The sequence below is a fragment of the Homarus americanus genome, unplaced genomic scaffold, assembly GCF_018991925.1.
Source record: "Homarus americanus isolate GMGI-L3 unplaced genomic scaffold, GMGI_Hamer_2.0 scaffold367, whole genome shotgun sequence".
NCBI lineage: Eukaryota > Metazoa > Arthropoda > Malacostraca > Decapoda > Nephropidae > Homarus > Homarus americanus.
The window spans coordinates 7,873,562-7,892,878 of NW_024743709.1; the positions used below are offsets into that span (position 1 = coordinate 7,873,562).

The 19,317-nt window shown below is 38.4% G+C and overlaps 1 protein-coding gene across 8 annotated transcripts; it reads right to left on the minus strand.

Annotated features, from left to right (window-relative positions):
• Nucleotides 1-151: 151 nt before the first annotated feature.
• On the minus strand, nucleotides 152-17,428 carry LOC121877271 (saccharopine dehydrogenase-like oxidoreductase). 8 transcript variants are annotated; one of them, XM_042382932.1, is made up of 11 exons: nucleotides 17,314-17,428; nucleotides 14,325-14,554; nucleotides 13,751-13,857; nucleotides 11,127-11,207; nucleotides 9,974-10,103; nucleotides 7,455-7,498; nucleotides 6,875-7,002; nucleotides 5,085-5,319; nucleotides 4,143-4,310; nucleotides 3,345-3,439; nucleotides 152-443 (listed from the first exon to the last, which is right to left on the minus strand). In XM_042382932.1, the coding sequence occupies exons 1-11, from the start codon at nucleotides 17,349-17,351 to the stop codon at nucleotides 347-349; spliced, it is 1,353 nt and encodes a 450-aa protein (XP_042238866.1). In that variant the 5' UTR covers nucleotides 17,352-17,428; the 3' UTR covers nucleotides 152-346. The 8 variants fall into 8 exon arrangements, with proteins under 8 accessions (XP_042238866.1, XP_042238874.1, XP_042238867.1 ...); XM_042382940.1 differs by lacking the exon at nucleotides 17,314-17,428 and adding an exon at nucleotides 17,131-17,178; XM_042382933.1 differs by lacking the exon at nucleotides 17,314-17,428 and adding an exon at nucleotides 16,962-17,057.
• Nucleotides 17,429-19,317: the final 1,889 nt, after the last annotated feature.

Genomic DNA, 19,317 nt, shown 5'->3' on the forward strand with positions numbered 1-19,317 from the left:
AGAATGATAGGGCCAAGAGAGGCTGGTTGGATCTACATGAAGTCGCAAGAGTCTGCTAATCGCTATAATAATCATTGAAGTGTAAGACCAGTAGATAAATCTATCTCTCAACAAGTATCAAAGTCTTTAAGCGGTTAATAAACTTCACTAGTGATATACATAAGTTTTAATAACAAACAAGTAAAACACTTTCTTTCTTAACAGATGTGTAAGTAAATAGGTAAAACTTCTGCTCCCAGACATATATATACAATATTCCCTCCTTTGTGCTATGGTATATGTCTGACTTCCATAAAATATAAGATACACAAGGAAGGCCACTCTTGAGTACAATAATCAATGGTCATCACTCTGGCAGGGCTGTGAAAGTCATGCCACGATCAACCATGAGTTCAATAAGCTTGGTGTTGGCAAATGCAGCTCCTGGCGTCATGACTCCTCCTCTGCAGAAGACAAAGTTGATAAATATCTAGAGGGAACCTGAGGGATTAGCACTCACTTGTCCAACTCACTGACACTGTGGAGTTTTAACAGCCAACACCCCTAAGCCAGACTATCAACCAACCCTTGAGCACTCACTAATACCATGACCTAAACTGTTTTTAAAACAGGGAGAGATAGAAGGGTAGAAGGAGGGAGGTGGGGTAAAGGGGGGAGGTGAGGGGTGGGGTAGAAGGAGGGAGGGAGGAAGGGGTATAAGGAAGGAGAGGGAGGAGGGAGGTGATGGGTAGGAGGAGGGAGAAAGGTGAGGAGAGGAAGAGAGGGAGGTAGGTGAGGGGTAGGGGGAGAGGGAGGTGATGGGTAGGAGGGAGGTGATGGGTAGGAGGAGGGAGAAAGGTGAGGGAGAGGAGGTAGAGGGGAGGGAGGGAGGTAGGTGAGGGGTAGGGGAGAGGGAGGGAGGTGAGGGGGTGGGGAGGAGGGAGGTGGGAAGGAGGAAGAGGGAAGGAGAGGGAGAGAGGAAGGAGAGGGAGGGAGAGGAAGGAGAGGGGAGGGGAGAGGAAGGAGAGGGAGTGAGGGGGGGAAGGACAAGGAGTGAGGGGTAAATGGGAGGAAGTGAAGGGTTAAAGGAGAGGAAGAGGTGAGGGGTAGAAGGTGGAAGAGGGAGAGAGATCAAGGGTAGAAGGGGAGAGGAAGGTGGGAGGGAGGGGTAGAGGTAGGGAGGTGTGGGGCAAGAGAGAGGAAGGTGAAAGGTAGAGGGAGGGAGGTGAAGAAGGAGGGGATAAAAGGGAAGGAATGAGATGATGGGTAGAAGGAGGGAGGTGAAGAAGGAGGGGATAAAAGGGAAGGAAGGAGAAGATGGGTAGAGGGAGAGTGGTGAGACACAAGGGGAAGAAACAAATACTTAGGATATTTATATGGAGGGTTATTTCCATCATATTAGTAACCTTGCCTGAGAGCACACCCGCACACTTAACACAGTAATGCTCCCCCCCCACACACACACACACACACACTCACACACCTAGTAGCAAAATTCCTCCACACATTCCAGGGATAAAACGTTTCCCCAATGTTAAGTTTCACCACTAGTCATGTGAAGGCCACATGGTTATGGTTACCTGCACATGCAGACACTTAAAGTCAGCAACACTCTGTGGTCAGCCATTTATACCACTGCACCTCATGTGTACCCTCCTTCAAAAGTTCCACACATTATTCAGTTGCTGCCAACACCTTTCTTAAGCTGCGGTCACACTAGACTTTCTACCCAGAATAAATCCACTGTAGCATTAATTTTTCAATAACTCCTCAAGTTGTCTCTACAGTGACAACTTATTTTTTGTCAAAAGTAGGACGATACGGAGTGGCTGAAAATCATTGGTCCCGTGGGTTGAAATTTGCCATAGGGAGTCTCTTTGAGTTAATAAAATTTGCATCGTTCTTCTTTTTTCTTATTAATGTTAAAAGGTACCAAAATTATAAAAGGTGTTTTCAATAACAAAACACGAGCAAAACTGTCGTAGTAAATAAAAAAAAAATAATAAGAATACATCACGACAGGAATTTAATTTGACTCTAGAGTACTTGTGTCACTTTTGTAAACAAACATCGCTTGTACACTACAAACACACACCAAATTTCCAAGATGGATACTGCTAGTATTCGTTGGGGCAGTAATTCTTCAAATTTTGCCTTTGTTAACCAATAGCATACCCACAAACGGTTTTTTTTGTCTTGGTCTTCTTTAACAGGACCACACATCTCACTAAAGCAGTAAATGCTGCCATAAAAACATAAAATGAAGCCATCCTGCTCTCCAACCGGGCTCAAACTAGCCGCGCGAGCTGGGCGCCTGGCCGATGGTTCCTTTCACCAGTGTGACCAGTGTGCGGATCGTATCGCTGACTTATTGCCTGTGGATGAAATGCTGTCGTGGATTTATTGCACGGAAAAGTCTTGTGTGACTGCAGCTTAACGGTCAGAGCATGACCACTTTCCACCACAGACCTTTCACCCATGCCACAAATTATTACATAGTACTTTTGTTTGCCAAATTTACACTTATATCATTTGACTCCATTCCATCCTACCATTTCATAAATTTCACCACTACTCTTCAATATTATCTGCTATCAGCACTAAGTCATCAGTACCAGTGATTACAGGCAAATCTTAAACTCTTTCACATTTACCTTTCTTTTACATTCACACACACTTATTCTTTATATTTTTAGTTTATTCATTTAATCAAGAGGAAATTAACTAGACTTGATATGGATAATTTTGTGACCTTTCTAAGAGAGAACCAAACTTACTTGCCATTTATATTCTAAAACTCATCTCTTGTACACCAGTGATTATCTTAACCCAACTTCCCACACACTCCACATTCTCAGTACAATTCTACACTTCTTCATTAAGTCACCTATTTGTCACAAGTGCCCTTCCTTACATGTCTCTCCATCTTATCTTAGATCTTCCACTATTCTTAATCCCACTTACTTTATTCACATATACAGTTGTAACCCAAATTACCTAGACTCCTGGGAACATCTGACAACTACTTGTGGGCCAAATATGTATTTGGTTTAAAGTTGGTGAATGTTGCTTTTTGTTATAAATTGCTTCAGGGTAACAAAAACACCCTCTACTACATAAAAAAAAAGGGAAAAATGTTGAAAATATGAATAACCTTGCTTACATGACCCTTTTGTAGATGTCAAATATTGTCAAAAGTTTTCATAGTTTTTTTTTTTCTACAACCAAACATTCTTTAAATAATTTCTTAAATTGCAAAGCTGTTTTATACTTCATGGACCACCAAGCTAAGTCAGAGGAAGAATACTTATGGTAGTGCATTCAAGAAAAACTAGAGTCAACTGGATTACAAAATGATGACTTACTTGCCGGTGCAGAGGTTCTTTTCCCGCAGTATGCTCATGGCAGATGAGACTAGCATCAGGGATGTGGCTCCATACCCAGGATCTGGCCCAGTTACCTGCAAGTATTCAAATCAAATATTGTACTGTGCAAATTGAATAAACAATATCATACATTATGATACGATATTTGACTCTCCCTTCTAACTTAGACTAAAGCCATCAATTTACCTCAATAAGCTGATGACTCAACTTAAATTTTTTAATTTACTAATTTTTTTATTGTGTCATTTCATATCCATCAATCATAATAAATCAGGTACTACAGTATAGTACAGTAAACTCCCCGAAGACCTGGACCCGGGAAATCCGGATTTCGGAAGATCCGGACAAAAAATTTGGGAGTTCTGGGCTAGGAAGCCTTCTAGAAGTTTCCCTAAGAAGCATTCCCAAACCAGAGCAAAGAACATTTTAGGCCTGTGGGTGCTGCTTGACCCGTCAGTTGCTTGGACACATGTGCCCGAGGAGGAGGAAACATAAACAGAGTTGAGAATTGTTGTTTGTGGGAATATTATTTCATTCACTCTAGTTATGATACAATGTTTCTTATTATGTTACCATAGGTAAATGCATGGTTTATATATGGTAATTTGTTTATCACTACATTAGTACTGTATTTTTGGTGTTCCTTATATCATTTATTATTTGCCAGTTTTCTGGACTGGTGGCCCCCCCCCTTTAGTCCGGATCTTCGAGGGTTCACTGTATTATGAGAGACTTGTGAACTTGTAAAACGAACACACCTGAGAGGTCTCACACTACCTTAACAACAATGGAAGAATCTGGAGCTTCTACATGCTGGTCACATCCCTCTGCCAGGGGCTGTGACCATCCATGACCAATCAATGTGGCAGTGAACTTCATTCGCCTCAGTTCCTCTCGGTCAGCGCCAGCACGTCTGAACATACCGGCAGTCAGCACCTCTGGGTACTATGGTCAAAGTCACTCATGGTTAGTAGGTACTGTGTAATATAAAGCTGCAACCTATATCCTAATAATGTATCTTATGAAGGATCAAGCTAGTCTTTTGTTACTCAGCAGTCCGATAGCTACCTGCCGATAAGGGAACATTCCACATCTGTGCTTAAATTTTTTCCCCTGACACCTCTCTCATCCACATACTCCTTATTTGACACCTCTCATCCACATACTCCTTATTTGACACCTTTCATCCACATACTCACATACTCCTCCCCTGACACCTCTCTCATCCACATACTCCTCCTCTGACACCTCTCATCCACATACTCCTCCTCTGATACTTCTCTCATCCACATACAGTACTCCTCTTCTGACACCTAATTCATCCACATACTCTTCAGATGACACCTCTCATCCACATAATTTTGAATGGCTTTTTATTTCTCTAGCTTAAGTTCTTCACATACAATTTTATCTATTTCTTGTAGCCATCTTCTTTTTGGGATTCTCTTCATTGTAACAATAAAGGGTCTGCTCTGTCAAACTTGTCTCTCAAATAGTAATTCAGTTGATACATCCTACTAATGTCAGCCTACAACCATCTTCTCAAGGAGAGTTTTTCCATAGCCTGCTCCATCATACCTAACCCTACGACACTAAAGCTTCACAAAAGATTGATTCATGCCTTAAAAAAAATTAATTTAATATTGATAAATTAGAGTACAGTATTTAAAAAGTTATAAAAAAAAAGTTGTTAATTTTCATTCTACTATACTAGTGTACCTTGAGAAGAAGATGCCTGGTCCAGGAGAAATAACACAGTAGTGCAAAGTAAGCCAAGCCCAACAATGTTCCAACACCTTGGAAGAAACTACGGATACCAATGAACTGTTGAAACTGGATGGGGCGTTTTTTGAGCACATCATACCAGTATCTCTGTGTTCGATACACCACTGGCTCGTCTGTGGGTAAAGGCACTCCCCACAGTCCTAACTTATCATTCTTGTGAAGAGCCCCTCTGGAATACAAAGGATAAATATAATATAACATTAATATTAATAACTTTAATAATAAAAGTATTAATAATAATAAAACCCGGTAACAGTGAAAAGTTTAGTGTAAATTCTTGTTAATTTAAAATTTACAAATCAAAAAACGAAAATAAAAAATACAATGTGGATTTTCACTTCAGAATATTGTACAACAAAATATATTTCATGAAATAATCTACTTTATGAAAGATTAGAGCTGTTTAAATTCCCATTCTGTGTTTGCCCACGTTTGGCCCCTGGTGAATTACTGCCTCATGTCTCGTGTGTTGTTGGTCTCCACTCCTCCAAACTTTTCTTTGCTTTCAAATTCCACACTTTCTCTTACAATTCTACACCTATTTTGTACAGAATACATTATAATTTTCATTTACTCTTCTAAACTTCCACATATTACATGATGAGTAAATAAGGAGAAATTAGATAATCAGGCAACTGGCTGAGTGACTGTGTGTGTGGTGGTGTGAGTGATGAGTCTATCAAGATAAATAGATACAGTACAGTACTGTACTTTACTGAGCCATGAAACACAGATACTCAGGGGCAGATCCAGGAGGGGTCTTGGGGGTCTATAACCCCCACCTTTTCATCAGAATATTTCAAAACCTTTTCTTTAATGCAGTATTGTACTAAGGCATTTTGGTGTAGTAAAAAGTAATTAATATTCATCTCAGAATATCTCCTAATATCAAGTGCACATGGCCTCAGAATGCCTATGACATTGGTCAGATTAAAAAAAATAAATAAAATAATAATAATAATAAATAAATAAATCTGAAAGGGGAGGATGCTTACAGCCCCCCACCCCCCCAAAAAAAATCCCCCAGCTGGGTGGGCTAGCTATGCTCGCCATGTTCCTCCACCCACAACTTCTTGGACCCCCTTCCCCCCCCCCTTGATATTCTGGGATCTACCCCTGATACTTTGCTGAACCATGATACACAGATATTTTACTGTACCATGATACATAAACATACCGGTAGGTATCCCCCGATATCTTGTTGGCTACCAAGTTAATTGGTAAAGGATAAAAGAATAAAGAATGTTGGAATATCTAAAATTAGAGAACTATCTAAATTCAGTAAATATTCTAATAAAATTGTAACAAATCTGAGTGTAACTTTTTCCCAGATAATTACACAATGTGCAGCTTTACATCTTATTTCTGCACACTTGAGGTAGAGCCACTTATGAAAGCTTTCTTCAACATTTACATCACAGATGATATCAACACTTTTTTGTACTTAAGACTCAACATCAACAGCTAAAACAATTGGTGAAGAAAGTGGCATTACCTATAGGGAAAATGTGGTGTAAGAGAAACTGTGTTTGACAACCAAATGGTGATGCAGTGAGAATGTATCCTGCCATTCAGCAATAGCAGATAACCTTTACAGGCACAGTACAGTACCTATATGTCAGTCCTTTCCATATTTCTGATCTACCAGTCTAGTTCCTTCATACTTTAACTCTACTATTCATAACATATGTAAAATTATTACATCTGAGATTAATATTACTTACTTCTTCGTAATCTTATGTTTGGGTTTTGGCAATGATTCTGAAAAAAGCTCTTGCCGGATTCTTGCAATCTCATTCTGATTTGCAACGGCAAGGGCTGCCGACTCCAAGGTGCCTGTGTGAACTGCACCCTGTAGGGGAACAAGATAACTCATCAAACAACAAATTACTAAAATATTCATAAATATTCAGTGTTCTATAACCCAGTCCAAAAAGTTTCTCTAAGAGGGAAGGGGTAGCTCCTCACATCACAACAATTTATTATTGATCTCATTCTCATGCAGAAAATTTGATACAACTTTTTGGTGAATTTATTAAAGTTAAATGACACATTTGCATCACTGATACAAATAGTGCTACCCAATGATTTGATGCAATTTGCATCATAATGCATGAGAGGGTTAAAATGTATTCTATTTAATGCCTTAACAAAGGAGGCAGATAAGGCCAAAGGTCCATGATTGTCCATTCACTAAATATATCTCCAGTCAGCAAAGGATTTACACCAGATAAGGAGGAAAGGTGATGGAAATACTGTAAATCAAGTAGAAAGTAATAATTTAAGTACGTAGTGGTTACTTACCTTACCTTTGACGGTAACAAACATTTCTGCAGAATTAAGTTCTCCTGTAAAAGAAAATAGGATCACACAAGGAGAAATGGAAGACAAGTGGGTCAGGTGTTTACACTATGGGTTATGGAAAAACATAAGAATTTGTTCATGACATCTATGGATTTGTAAAAGGCATAAGAGAGAACTGATCAAAGGGCAAAGTAAGAAAGAGTAGTTCCCCAAAATATCATGACCACTACTTTGTGGCCCATTAATAAATTGTATCAGAACAATTTTTACCTCCTGCATACAATACTACAGCAAAGGCAGGTAATCAGTTGTAATGGAGAGGTCAGGGAGTTCGGTGAGGCTGCCCATTGCCTGGGACAAGATGCATGGGTGGTGTGTGCAGTAACTAGAGTAGCATCACAATGAAATGCAGAAAAAAATGACCACGTAGCATGAGGTCTGGGTTGGTCTACAGCTAAGGAGGGCAGGTGAGTATGAAGTGATGCTCTGGGTGTGTTAGGTCAAGTACCTTTGTCCACATTAGGCCACTAAGTGAAATGTGTTGATATGTTGCGAAGTTAAATGGGGGAAGTATAAGTGAATATTTTTTAATCTGTACAGTACTTGTTCCAAGCCCTCCCCTTGCAGAGGAAAGGGCACTGGCACAGAAGCTACTCATACCTCCTTTCTACTGATAACACTAGCAAATATTCTAGGTGTACCTCCTCCTCCTCCTCTTGCAGAGACATTGGTACATGTGCATGCACACCTCCTTTTACAGAGAGGAGGGAGTGATGGACAGGTGTAGCTGAACTGATTGCTGGTTAGATATAAGCAATTTAAATTGCATTTTTTTTTCATCAATTCAAATCAGTATACTGTACAGTCTGGACCATTTTTACCAGTGTACTATCAGATATATTTTCCCCCTAAAAATGGCCATGTATCTTATATACTAAAAATTTTATTTTAAGAACTATGATGGTTGGTTGACTGTGTGAGACACTCTTATTGAAGGTAACTCTGGTCATGCTGCCAGGAACAAGTTTACCACTGAGGGATTTTATGATTACAAGTACAGTAAACCCCAGATAAAACAGACCAATTGGGGAAAGCCGGTCTGTTAAAGCCATAGGTCTGTTGTATCTGGTTCTGGAATAATAAGGGATTTAATCAGCTATGTGCCAACATAGTCCGAAGTGACTATGATCGTTTAACCGTGCTTTGGGGGCGGTTCACTTGCGCTGTTAAGCCCTAAGCATGCCCCCCCCCCTCCCAGAGAAAAAAATTTATATGAGCTACCACAACTATATGTAAGAATTGTGGTTGTGTATTACCACCACTATCATTCTATTCCTGCTTGTTTAGTGGCTAACTATAATACCTTTCAGGCATATAACTCAATAAATGTCTATCTGTCAAGGGTGTGGAGTGGTGGTGTTAATATGTTGCCCAATTATCCTGCTTACAAATACCTGTACAATGGCACTTGATACACTTGGAATTTTGGTACTCCTGTATTTATAATAAATACCGGACAAGAATATATTGTTTTCATGCTTGCAAGTATTAAAGTACCCAAATTCAGTAGCTGCATCAAGTGCCATAAATATTTATGTATAAGTAAAGTAAATTTCTCCAACTACAGTCCGTGCAGCTGGCCGGCGGCAGCCCACTACAAAGTTGCCACATTTTTTTTTTTTTGCATTACAGTGCAGTACCTACTTATATCTACCAAATAACTCAATAAAATAGTGAAATTAAAATTAAAAACTTAATACAGTAGATGATAAAAATGATGTGTGTGTGCCTAATGTTAATTTGTCAAGCAAACCTTTATAAAGTCATCTATTACATTAAAGTGTGAGTGGTTGTGGACAGAACAGCTAACTAGTCTGTAGTGTGGCTGTACAGGTGACAGCAGAATATGAAATGTAAGGTGGTCAACCACACAACCCTAAGGTCAAATCTTGTAATTACTGGACATTACCTTTAATTCTGATAACGTATTGATTTTTGAGTTTAGATAGGTAGATTTATTAAGTTATATTATCATACATGTTATGTTTAATACTAAATGTACCAGAAGAAATAGTATCAAAGAACATGACAGATTTATCGAGTCAAATCATACAATAAACAATAATCTATAATATTATTACAGTAAAATATTATGAAATAGATTAAGATGAATGAAATATAGGAATACTAAATGAATTATATTAAGCCACAAAACTCTGTACTTAGACACCTCACAGTTTTTTTTATCTCCATGTTTCCTGATAAATTGAGGTGAATTTCAGCATTTTGCCAAAATATATGCAAAAATCTGAAATTTGAGTTAGTCTGCCAAATACAGTACAGTATATTGGCAAGACCAGAGAGCCTATAGTAGGAAGAGTTATCAAGGGTTTAGTGTAGCAAGTGTTAAGTAGGCCAGGTACGTACGGTACTGTATTAGGATTATAGTGTATCATGAGTGAATTACAGTATATAAGAAATAAGCTGTGACACAACGTAATAAAAGTTGGCAGCCATACCTTTGAAGTTCTTGGCCATGTGTACTAGTCCCATTTCTGCGGGAATGGAGTCATAGCCACAAGCACCAACAATGTGAACTCCTGCTTCTTCTGCTGCCTTATTGTATTTCAACTGCATTCTCTCCAAGAACTATAAATTTACATCATTTTCATAATATAGTACTACTGTATATCTTATTCTCAACTAAACTAATCATGAAGTATTAACAATCCTTTAATTTGAACCACAAGATGAAATAAATTACTGAAAATTTAGCACATTACTTAGAACTAGGATATCTGTTACCGAGATTGCATATACAGCCACTCCTCGACTTACGACCGGGTTAGGGACCCAAATCCACGTAGTAAGTCGAATTGGTCGCAAGTCGAAATGCAAAAATAATACATAGAAAATCTAAAATGGGTGTCTCTTTTCTTCTCAGCACCACAAAACTCTCACTTTTAAGCTTGCCAGCCATTTTAAAGTGAATTGCAAACAAAAATTTTGTCAGTACACAGCGCAATCACTAACGTCGGGACTTGAAAATACATAATTTGAAATTTTTTTTGGTACGACTGGGGCGGTCGTACGTCCGGGTGGTCGTAAGTCGAGGAGTGGCTGTAATTACAATAATAATTCCGTATAGTATTGTCCTGTACTATACTGTAAGCTGCACACAATCCTGTGTGCTAGTTGGTAATTCTGGAAGTTAGAAAGACACAACTAACAGAGCTCTTGTGTGACTAACATGAAGCTATTTGTTCTGATTGTGGAGCTACACCACACTGAAGATAACTCTTGACTGTAGGTATGCAAAAAAAAAAAAAAAAATTAATAAAATAAAATAAATAAACCAAACATAAAAGGTATATTTATGTGACTTATAGATCTGTTATGCCAACAGAAGTGATAGAGGGTGTGTACTGGTCATGTTAATGGGCCCTCAAAATGGAAACAAGGAATTCATACTGTTTATTTCCTTGGGAGAGCCTGTTTAAAAAACTGGGAGGAAGGAGTAGAGCTTTCAGCTACAATACATCCTACCTAATGTTCTCAATGAGATTATTATCACATTCTATACTGTATTTCAGAAATGTTAAACTAAAACAATTGATATCAATATGTAAATGGTCACAAGGAAATAATTACTAATTGTACTGTGAACCTTACCTGTGGTTCACCAGAGATGTCCACATGATTGGCTCCAGCTTCCACACAAGCCCGCACCACCGGCTCACCGTACAGCTGATACTGCCAAGAATAAAACAATTGCGTCAGTCATGAGACAAGTTCATAGTCCAACATGTCCTGTGTGTAGATTTACAAAGGAATTTGAGTTAAGTCTGAAAATAAAGAAGCCCCTCAGAAAAGAAGGAAGTTTAAAAAATAAAGGAAATCCCTAAAATAATGAGGAACTCTCATAAAATAAGGAAGTCTCCGAAAATTTGGAAGACGCAGAAAATAAGGAAGGCTCTCACAAAATAAAATAATATAGTTTAGGAACCATATTTTGCTATTAAAATAACTATATACTACAGTACTGTACAGTAATAACCCCATTAGCTGGAATCTTCAATCACAGAGCTTTCCATTACCAGGTAAATAAAATTTTAGCATTCCGAGAAAAATCTCTCTGCTCAGGGGATTCAAATAAATTTCTGAGAGATTGTATTATAAATTGGCATGGGATGCAGCTTGTACACTCGGTAAAAAAAGTATCTTTACAATTCTTGTGCTTAACAAAATGACACCACGAATGAAGATTTTTGATGAAGGCTCATGAGGCATACTGTTATTCACCAATCATAATGCATCAAACTAATTTTATATTTTGAATGAAATAACTAAATTAGGCCAACCATAATAGGTAGGAAATGTCTCACAATCAAGCCTACCATCCCCAGTGAAACAACAGGATTGTTCAGTTTTATCATTCATTGGACCCGTCCTGAATGATACTTTTTTACCAAGTGTACAAGCTTGTTCACTCACTACTGCTTTTGCATACGATCTGTGTTGTGCAGTACAGTACTGCACATTACTGTACCAGGATACAATCAGCCAAGAATACTGTCAAAGCAGCATTAAAATAGTGTTTACATGTAATAAGTGATTACAGTTACGTACACATATTCAGTGATGAAGACAGATTCACCTCACCCAGAACAGAGCAATACTGTACAATACCCTCTACATCTCACCCACCTCACATCTCACCTATCCACCGCCTCTCATTCTGGAATTTCTGTGTCTTTCTGTGACACATGATGACTTAAACACTTCTAAACTGTTTTCCCAATCTATAGGATGATTATTGTTCCTTATATGAACGAAAAGTGCACTGCTTTCAGATGCCGTTCTAATATTGTATACTTGTGCTGTTTAATTCTGAGTTGCAATGCTTTCCCAGTCTGTCCCTACATAATTTCCATTACAATTGCTACATGGAATACAGTAAACACTTCCATTTACATTCAAGGTTGGGCTATTCTTAATTAATATATTAATAATAGTTGAGTCATACTTTAAAACATATATTAATAATAGTTGAGTCATACTTAAAAACAACATTGTTTAAAAATTTAAGGGACTGAACTAACGGGACAAATTCATTGCGATAAGTTGAATCAAGTTTGATTAGAGAAATGTATTCTTTAAACCTTAGTGATGGTCAGAAAAAACTGATAATATGTTACACAAATTTATTTGGCAGAGGCCCAAGGTTAAAAATGCTTTGAAAACATGTAAGGTAGATGTATGATAGATGAATAGTGGGTCTTATATTTTTTACCTGACGTGACATGACTAGTTATGTCGCCCGTTCTTATAATCTCTTCTTATGTTTGCTGTGTGGTTGGTGTGCGGATTAGTGGATGTCATGTTAGTTTACCTGACCTCATGTTTTGTAAGGTCACCCTGCGTACAAAAGCTCTCTCTCAGTCTTTGTAATTCAGTTGCCTCTGAAGATGTCTTGAATAAAGACGAAAGCTAAGGTTCTCCATTGTTTCCCTTTTCCCTGTCTGATTTTATCAATACTATACAGGGATAAGTTCCTGGACCCATAGTTTAGGTTAGGTTAAAGCCCATACAAAACAACAATAATATCCCATTTATAAAAAATATTGTAAATAAAGTGATGTTAAACAATATATACTGTAATGATAAAATAATGAAAAAATTGGGATTTTAATTAAAAAAATTGCAGTGACTGTATTGGGATCCCGTTCATAAGTGCGGATGATGGTAAGTCAGACGGTCGTAACTCGGGGACTGCCTGTATATGTGTGTGTGTGATATATATATATATATATATATATATATATATATATATATATATATATATATATATATATATATATATATATATATATATATATATATATATATATATATATATATATATATATATATATATATATATATATATATATATATATATATATATATATATATATATATATATATATATATATATATATATATATATATATATATATATATATATATATATATATATATATATATATATATATATATATATATATATATATATATATATATATATATATATATATATAAAATGGTACCTGTACTGTATTTTGACTTCTTTTAAAGCTGAAACACATCTCATCTTTTAACATGGGATCCTGCAGGAAAATTGGACCCACTGAACGAGCATTCATCAAATGAGCATTTATCAGGAATAAACATCACTCGCAAATCAGAACCTTCCAATAAAACTAATTACAATACTGTTCTGTATACTGAAACACCCAAGAGTCTTATATACTTACTGGTCCCACACAATTTATCACGACATTGGACTGAGAGGCCATCTTATTGAGGGACTCTTGGTCAGATGTATCAGCCAGAATTACTCCCACTTCCTCCAAGTTCAAACCTGTGCAAATATGAAAAGCAATCTTAAGAACCTACACCCTCACCTTGGTTGATCAAAAGGTAATGTGATCACAATTACATCGTTCAAGAGTAAAGGTAGTTTATGTTCATTTAGACCAACATTAGGTACAAAAGATCAAGCAACTCCAATACTTCTCCCCTCCTCACCCCTCAAGGTAAAAAAATAAGGAGGCAATATTATACAGTTTACTGTACTGTACAAAACTTTGAAAGCAAACCGAGTTCTTCTTACAAGGAAAATATTAAACTTCAATGAACTTCCAGTTTGAAAAGAGGACTTGAGGACTATGTATGTCTGCCCATATCATGCCTCTTATTATCCCCACTCTTACTACTGAATAATAATGGACACATAAGCAATAAATTTATACAAAATACTGTACACTAACTCCACACATCAAGCATAGTACAGTAAGGAGGATGAGGAGCATCATTAAAGCCTCTTACCAGTTTCTTTGGTTGCCGCTGCCAGGGTCTTCATCAGTTTGTCTTTGGACCGCCCAGCTACAGCCCAGGATAGCGGGATTTTTCTCTCTGTTCCTTCCTGCTGGGCAACGCGAGACACTTCCTCCACCACATATTGCCCGGTGAAGCCCGTCGCTCCGAAGACTACCAGATCGTAGCGCTGTCCTGATGCTAACGATGCCATTCTCACTTCCAGTTGTCGACAACTTCCTCTGTTAAGGAAGGCAGGGTAAGTTTTTCAGATAAAACTGCACCAAGGATCATCAAGGCAAAATAGTCTACTCTGTACTGTATAAACGTGTTGTGATGCTAACAGTCTGCTCCACTATTGCCATAAATTTAATCAATATCACATGTTACTCAATAACCAGCCACCCCCCCTAAAAAAAAAAGCGAACCTGCCTCAGCCAAAATTTGTCCATCAATCATTCAAAACTAGTCAAATTTGGTTATACTGTATGTAATACAGTTGACCTCAAGGGGTAACAAAGCACAGCAGAACTCGACTCCTGGTCAAGAAAATTTACTGGATTAGATAACCCGTCATCCCAATGACCTCACCTGACTTACTGCAATCCATTTAAGATTGTTTTTTAATTTTGCTATCTTAAAGATTTGGTAAGTAAATTCTGTGCATTACTTCATTGAGATTTATTGAAATACAGTACTGTACTGTATTAACCTTAAAAAAAGAGGTTTTGACCATTTACCTTCCAGAGAAAGAAAGACTCTATCTTAACTTGGAAGAAGAATGCAGATGGGTGAGGTAAATAGGCAAAATAAAAATCTTGCATAATAGCCCTTAAATAAATTATTCTTTTATATATCAGCATGATGCTGACAGCATCCACCTGGGTTACTTGATGGCAAACTTGTCCATGATTTTGCTGATGTCTAATTCCTTTGAGTGGTGAATCACCTACCCTAACTTCCACCCATCCCCCATAGTCTGGAGTCAGTGGCAGTAACCCTTCTCATGTGGGATTATAACTCCTGTCACCTTACATCTACAGGCTGTCAGTTTGGTGGTTCCTTTGAAATGTTGACAATTTGACATCAACTGACTAGAGATAAATTACCTATATCTGCCATTGGTCACTAATCCTGGTATGCTGATGAAAAATGGTCCGTTTATGTGTTACATTACTCGCCAGGAATGTACCTGATGTGAATTAGTCAAGTGAGTCTTGGGAGAAAATATTTGTTACTGCACTTGAATACAGCACAGTACACTATACAATACGTACTGTACTGCTTTTGGAATGAACTTATCTTATGTGACTCTGAAAAAATAAACAACTGAATTTACTTTGGAAAAAAGAAGTAAGCATCGGCCTCTGTGCCTAAGCTTACTTACTGTACTCAAATTGGCAGTACATTGCTCAGTGGTCCATCTTGCTAAAACCAGATATGGGTGTTGGTGGTACAGTACAGTGGTATTGTAGTACCTGTAGTATATTTGCCTCCCACCACAGCATCCAGGGATCAAATCCTAGGTTGGATCATTGGATGTGAGAAGGGTTATCCTGTGTGAACCGATCAAAAATGGCAAGTATTCTCCAGTAACTTCAGTCTTCTCCTGGGCAATCAAGGACAAACTCGGGAGGTTAAATAAGATTAACACTAAAGGACAATGGTCCAGGTTACACTGAAGGACAGTGGTCTGGGTTACACTAAAGGACAGTGGTCCAGGTTACACTGAGGGACAGTGGTCCGGGTTACACTAAAGGACAGTGGTCCTAGTTAACCAGCTACCTAACAAAAATATCTGTAGAAAACTTCTTTCAGCAAAATTTTAGTTTCAGTCATCCCTATGTTTTCCGATGGGCTTTAACTCGTTTTGAATGATTTTGATATTACCTAACCTACCCTAACCAACCTAACCTAACCTACCCTAACCAACCTAACCTACCCTAACCAACCTAACCTACCCTAACCAACCTAACCTAACCTAACCTAACCTAACCTAACCTAACCTAACCTAACCAACCTAACCTAACCTAGCCACAGAACCCATGAACTATATCTAATCTAAATTCCTAGGATTCCCCGGACGTTCAAAACTAAATTACACTAATACCGTTCTTTCTTACTCCAATAACAAATTAAATGAGGTGGAGGAATATCACTTAGTATTTTGCTATTCCTGCAATCAATTCAGGTTATACTAAATCTTCTTCAGTAAAGATTTTTCTTTGGTAGTTGGTTAAATTGGACCCGTGTTTTAGTGATACTTAAACATGTACAGTATTATCAGTATAGCCTTATGTCAGTTCACAAAAAGATCAAAGGTACAGTGGCAACAGCCTATTGTTGCTTGTTAAGTGCTGTACACTACAGTATATTCAAAGCTGATTTTTGTCCTTGTGCCCATGATTTGTAACTTACAAATTAAAACAAATGTCCTATTAAAAATCCCCAATAAAAAAAAAAAAAATATTACAAATCCAGTTCAAAGCAGCACTATCAGTTGGTCACCAGACGAACACCACAACTCTAAGACCAATATCTGTAATATAGTACAAATACAATGCATTCTATAAATCTAACACTTCTTTAAACACCAATTGTGGCACACACTATGACACGCCTGTAAACCGGTAGAAAAAGTCCTCAAACCTTGGCTTGCCACTTAACACACACCCCGATAAGCTACTCCTGACAACAATTATCAGCTGACTGAGACTGGCAACACGTATCACCTGCTTTCTGACAATTTACAAGTTAACAACTAATATCCTATTATTGAAAACATTAAAGTGACTCCTGACAACAGCAAATAACTGACAGTGTCCAGCTGCCCGACAACACCCGTAGTTATATGTCAACTAATCACATTCACAAATTAATTAGCGGTCTATCTTACAACATAAAAGAAAACGCCATTAAATAATGACTGCTACTATTCTCCCACTAAGTCATATTAATCAAAATCTCTCTTCTACAAGCATAACTAACACGAAATAATCACCTTAGGGAGCTGAGCAGGGATCTGGAGGCCGACAACATGCTATAGGGAAAAGTAAATGAGTGACTGATAATGGGTAACTATAACCATCAATCATAGAGAATGGGATATTTTTTTTAGCTTAAAACGCATTTTTCAGTGATAAATGATAAAGACAGGAATGGATCTTTTCGGTTTGATGAACTACAATTTCTTTTAATAAAAACACATTAATCTGATGTAGTTTTCCATTCTTTTTTTAGTAACATCAACAAACCTTTGAAAACCTTGCCTAAGCTTTCCTAAACACTACCTCTATCACATACTAAACACCGAAAATATCATAACATAACTGCTAGTCTTTTACCTCTATTCGGAGCCCTATATCTTTAATTTTGTTATAATTTTCAGTACTTTTTCTACTAGTTTCTCCAAAAAATATAGACATAACTTAGACATCGTTAGTGCCGATGCCATGCGTCTTCCTTGCCAGAAGTATGTGATAATTTATATGAGTTTCGACTTTCTGATGCTCTCTCATCGTATCTCAGGCATGGTGTGTGTTGTGACTTCTATCCGCAGCTACTGAGGAATGGTAGCTGCCTATTAGCAAGATGTCCAAGGCAGGATGTTTTTAATTCAACTGGGAGCCATCCACGGAAGGATTGGGCTCTCTAGCGCCGCATGCCGGGGTCTAACCGACGCTAATAGCGCGCTTCATAAAAAGAAATGCCTAGAAAAAATATATACTTTTACTTTTATCCTCTTCGCCACTGATCGGCTTGTTAGCCGCTTGGGCGATCGGTCACGTCTCTGATTACTTTTTCTTTATCTTCTTCATCAAAAGATCGGCTCGCTTGCCGCCCGGGCGATCGGTCACGTCTCTGTCACGCACTGTTGGCAAATACTGGGCATGCACCGGCTCCTGAATGTACCTGAACCTGCTCCAGTGTTGGTCAAGCCTTGTCTTGAAAGAGCTCACACTCGGTGCCGTCACAACACTCTCTGGTAGATTGTTCCAAGAGTTTACAACCCTCACTCCGAAAAAGTTTGCCCTCACGGTTTTCTGGACTTGCGGCTTCTTCAATCTTGAGCTGTGACCCCTTGTGGGGCGAGCGTCCGCCAGTTCCAAGTAACGACACTCAACTGAGTAGTGCCCCCTGAGGTGCTTATACACCTCAACTAGGTCCCCCCTTGCCCGTCTGTAGTATAAGCTAGGCAAGTTCAAGCGCTCCACTCTCTCAGGGTAGCTGAAGTGCCGAAGTGCAGGCACCAGTCTAGTGGCCCTCCTTTGAACATTTTCAACCAACTGACAGTCCTTAGCATATATCGGGGACCAGATGGGGTGACAGTACTCCAGATGGGGAAGCACTTCACTCCTGAAGATCGTTACGAGGGATGGACCGTCTAGATATCTGAACGAACCTGGGTACATGAAGTGCCGTACTGCAGACACCAGTCCGGGGCCCTTCTTTTGGACGTTTTCAATCAACTAACTGACTGTCTCTCGCATATCTCGCGGGGGAGGGGGGGGGGCAGTCTTCAAACAGGGAATCAGCTCATTTCTTAAGGTATCTGACTGGTGAACAAAGTGTCTACAACAGTAATTGTAATGTCACTTTATTGCGTAATTAGACTGTGCAAGCTGTATACTGTACTTATATTGCCATTTATATGTCATAGAAACCACTGACACAATTCAGACAGGTGACACTTTATTTGCACTCTATTAATAGGATATCCACCCTCACCAACATCAATCACAGCGTTTACCCTCCTCGGCATTGATTAGAACAGGTTCACAAAGACTTCAGGGCGCCGCCATCGAGCTCTCTCCCACACCTTCCGTGCTGTTTGTTCATTTGCTTATCGGTTACTAACACCCACTTTCCTTTTCCTGCACAATATGACTCAAAGATTTTTTAATGGGATTCAAATCAAATCCTTTTGTCGGTCAGTCAAACACCCCAATATCTGGGTGGACACGAAATCAATCATTGACAACATTGATGGTGTTAATAGGGCATC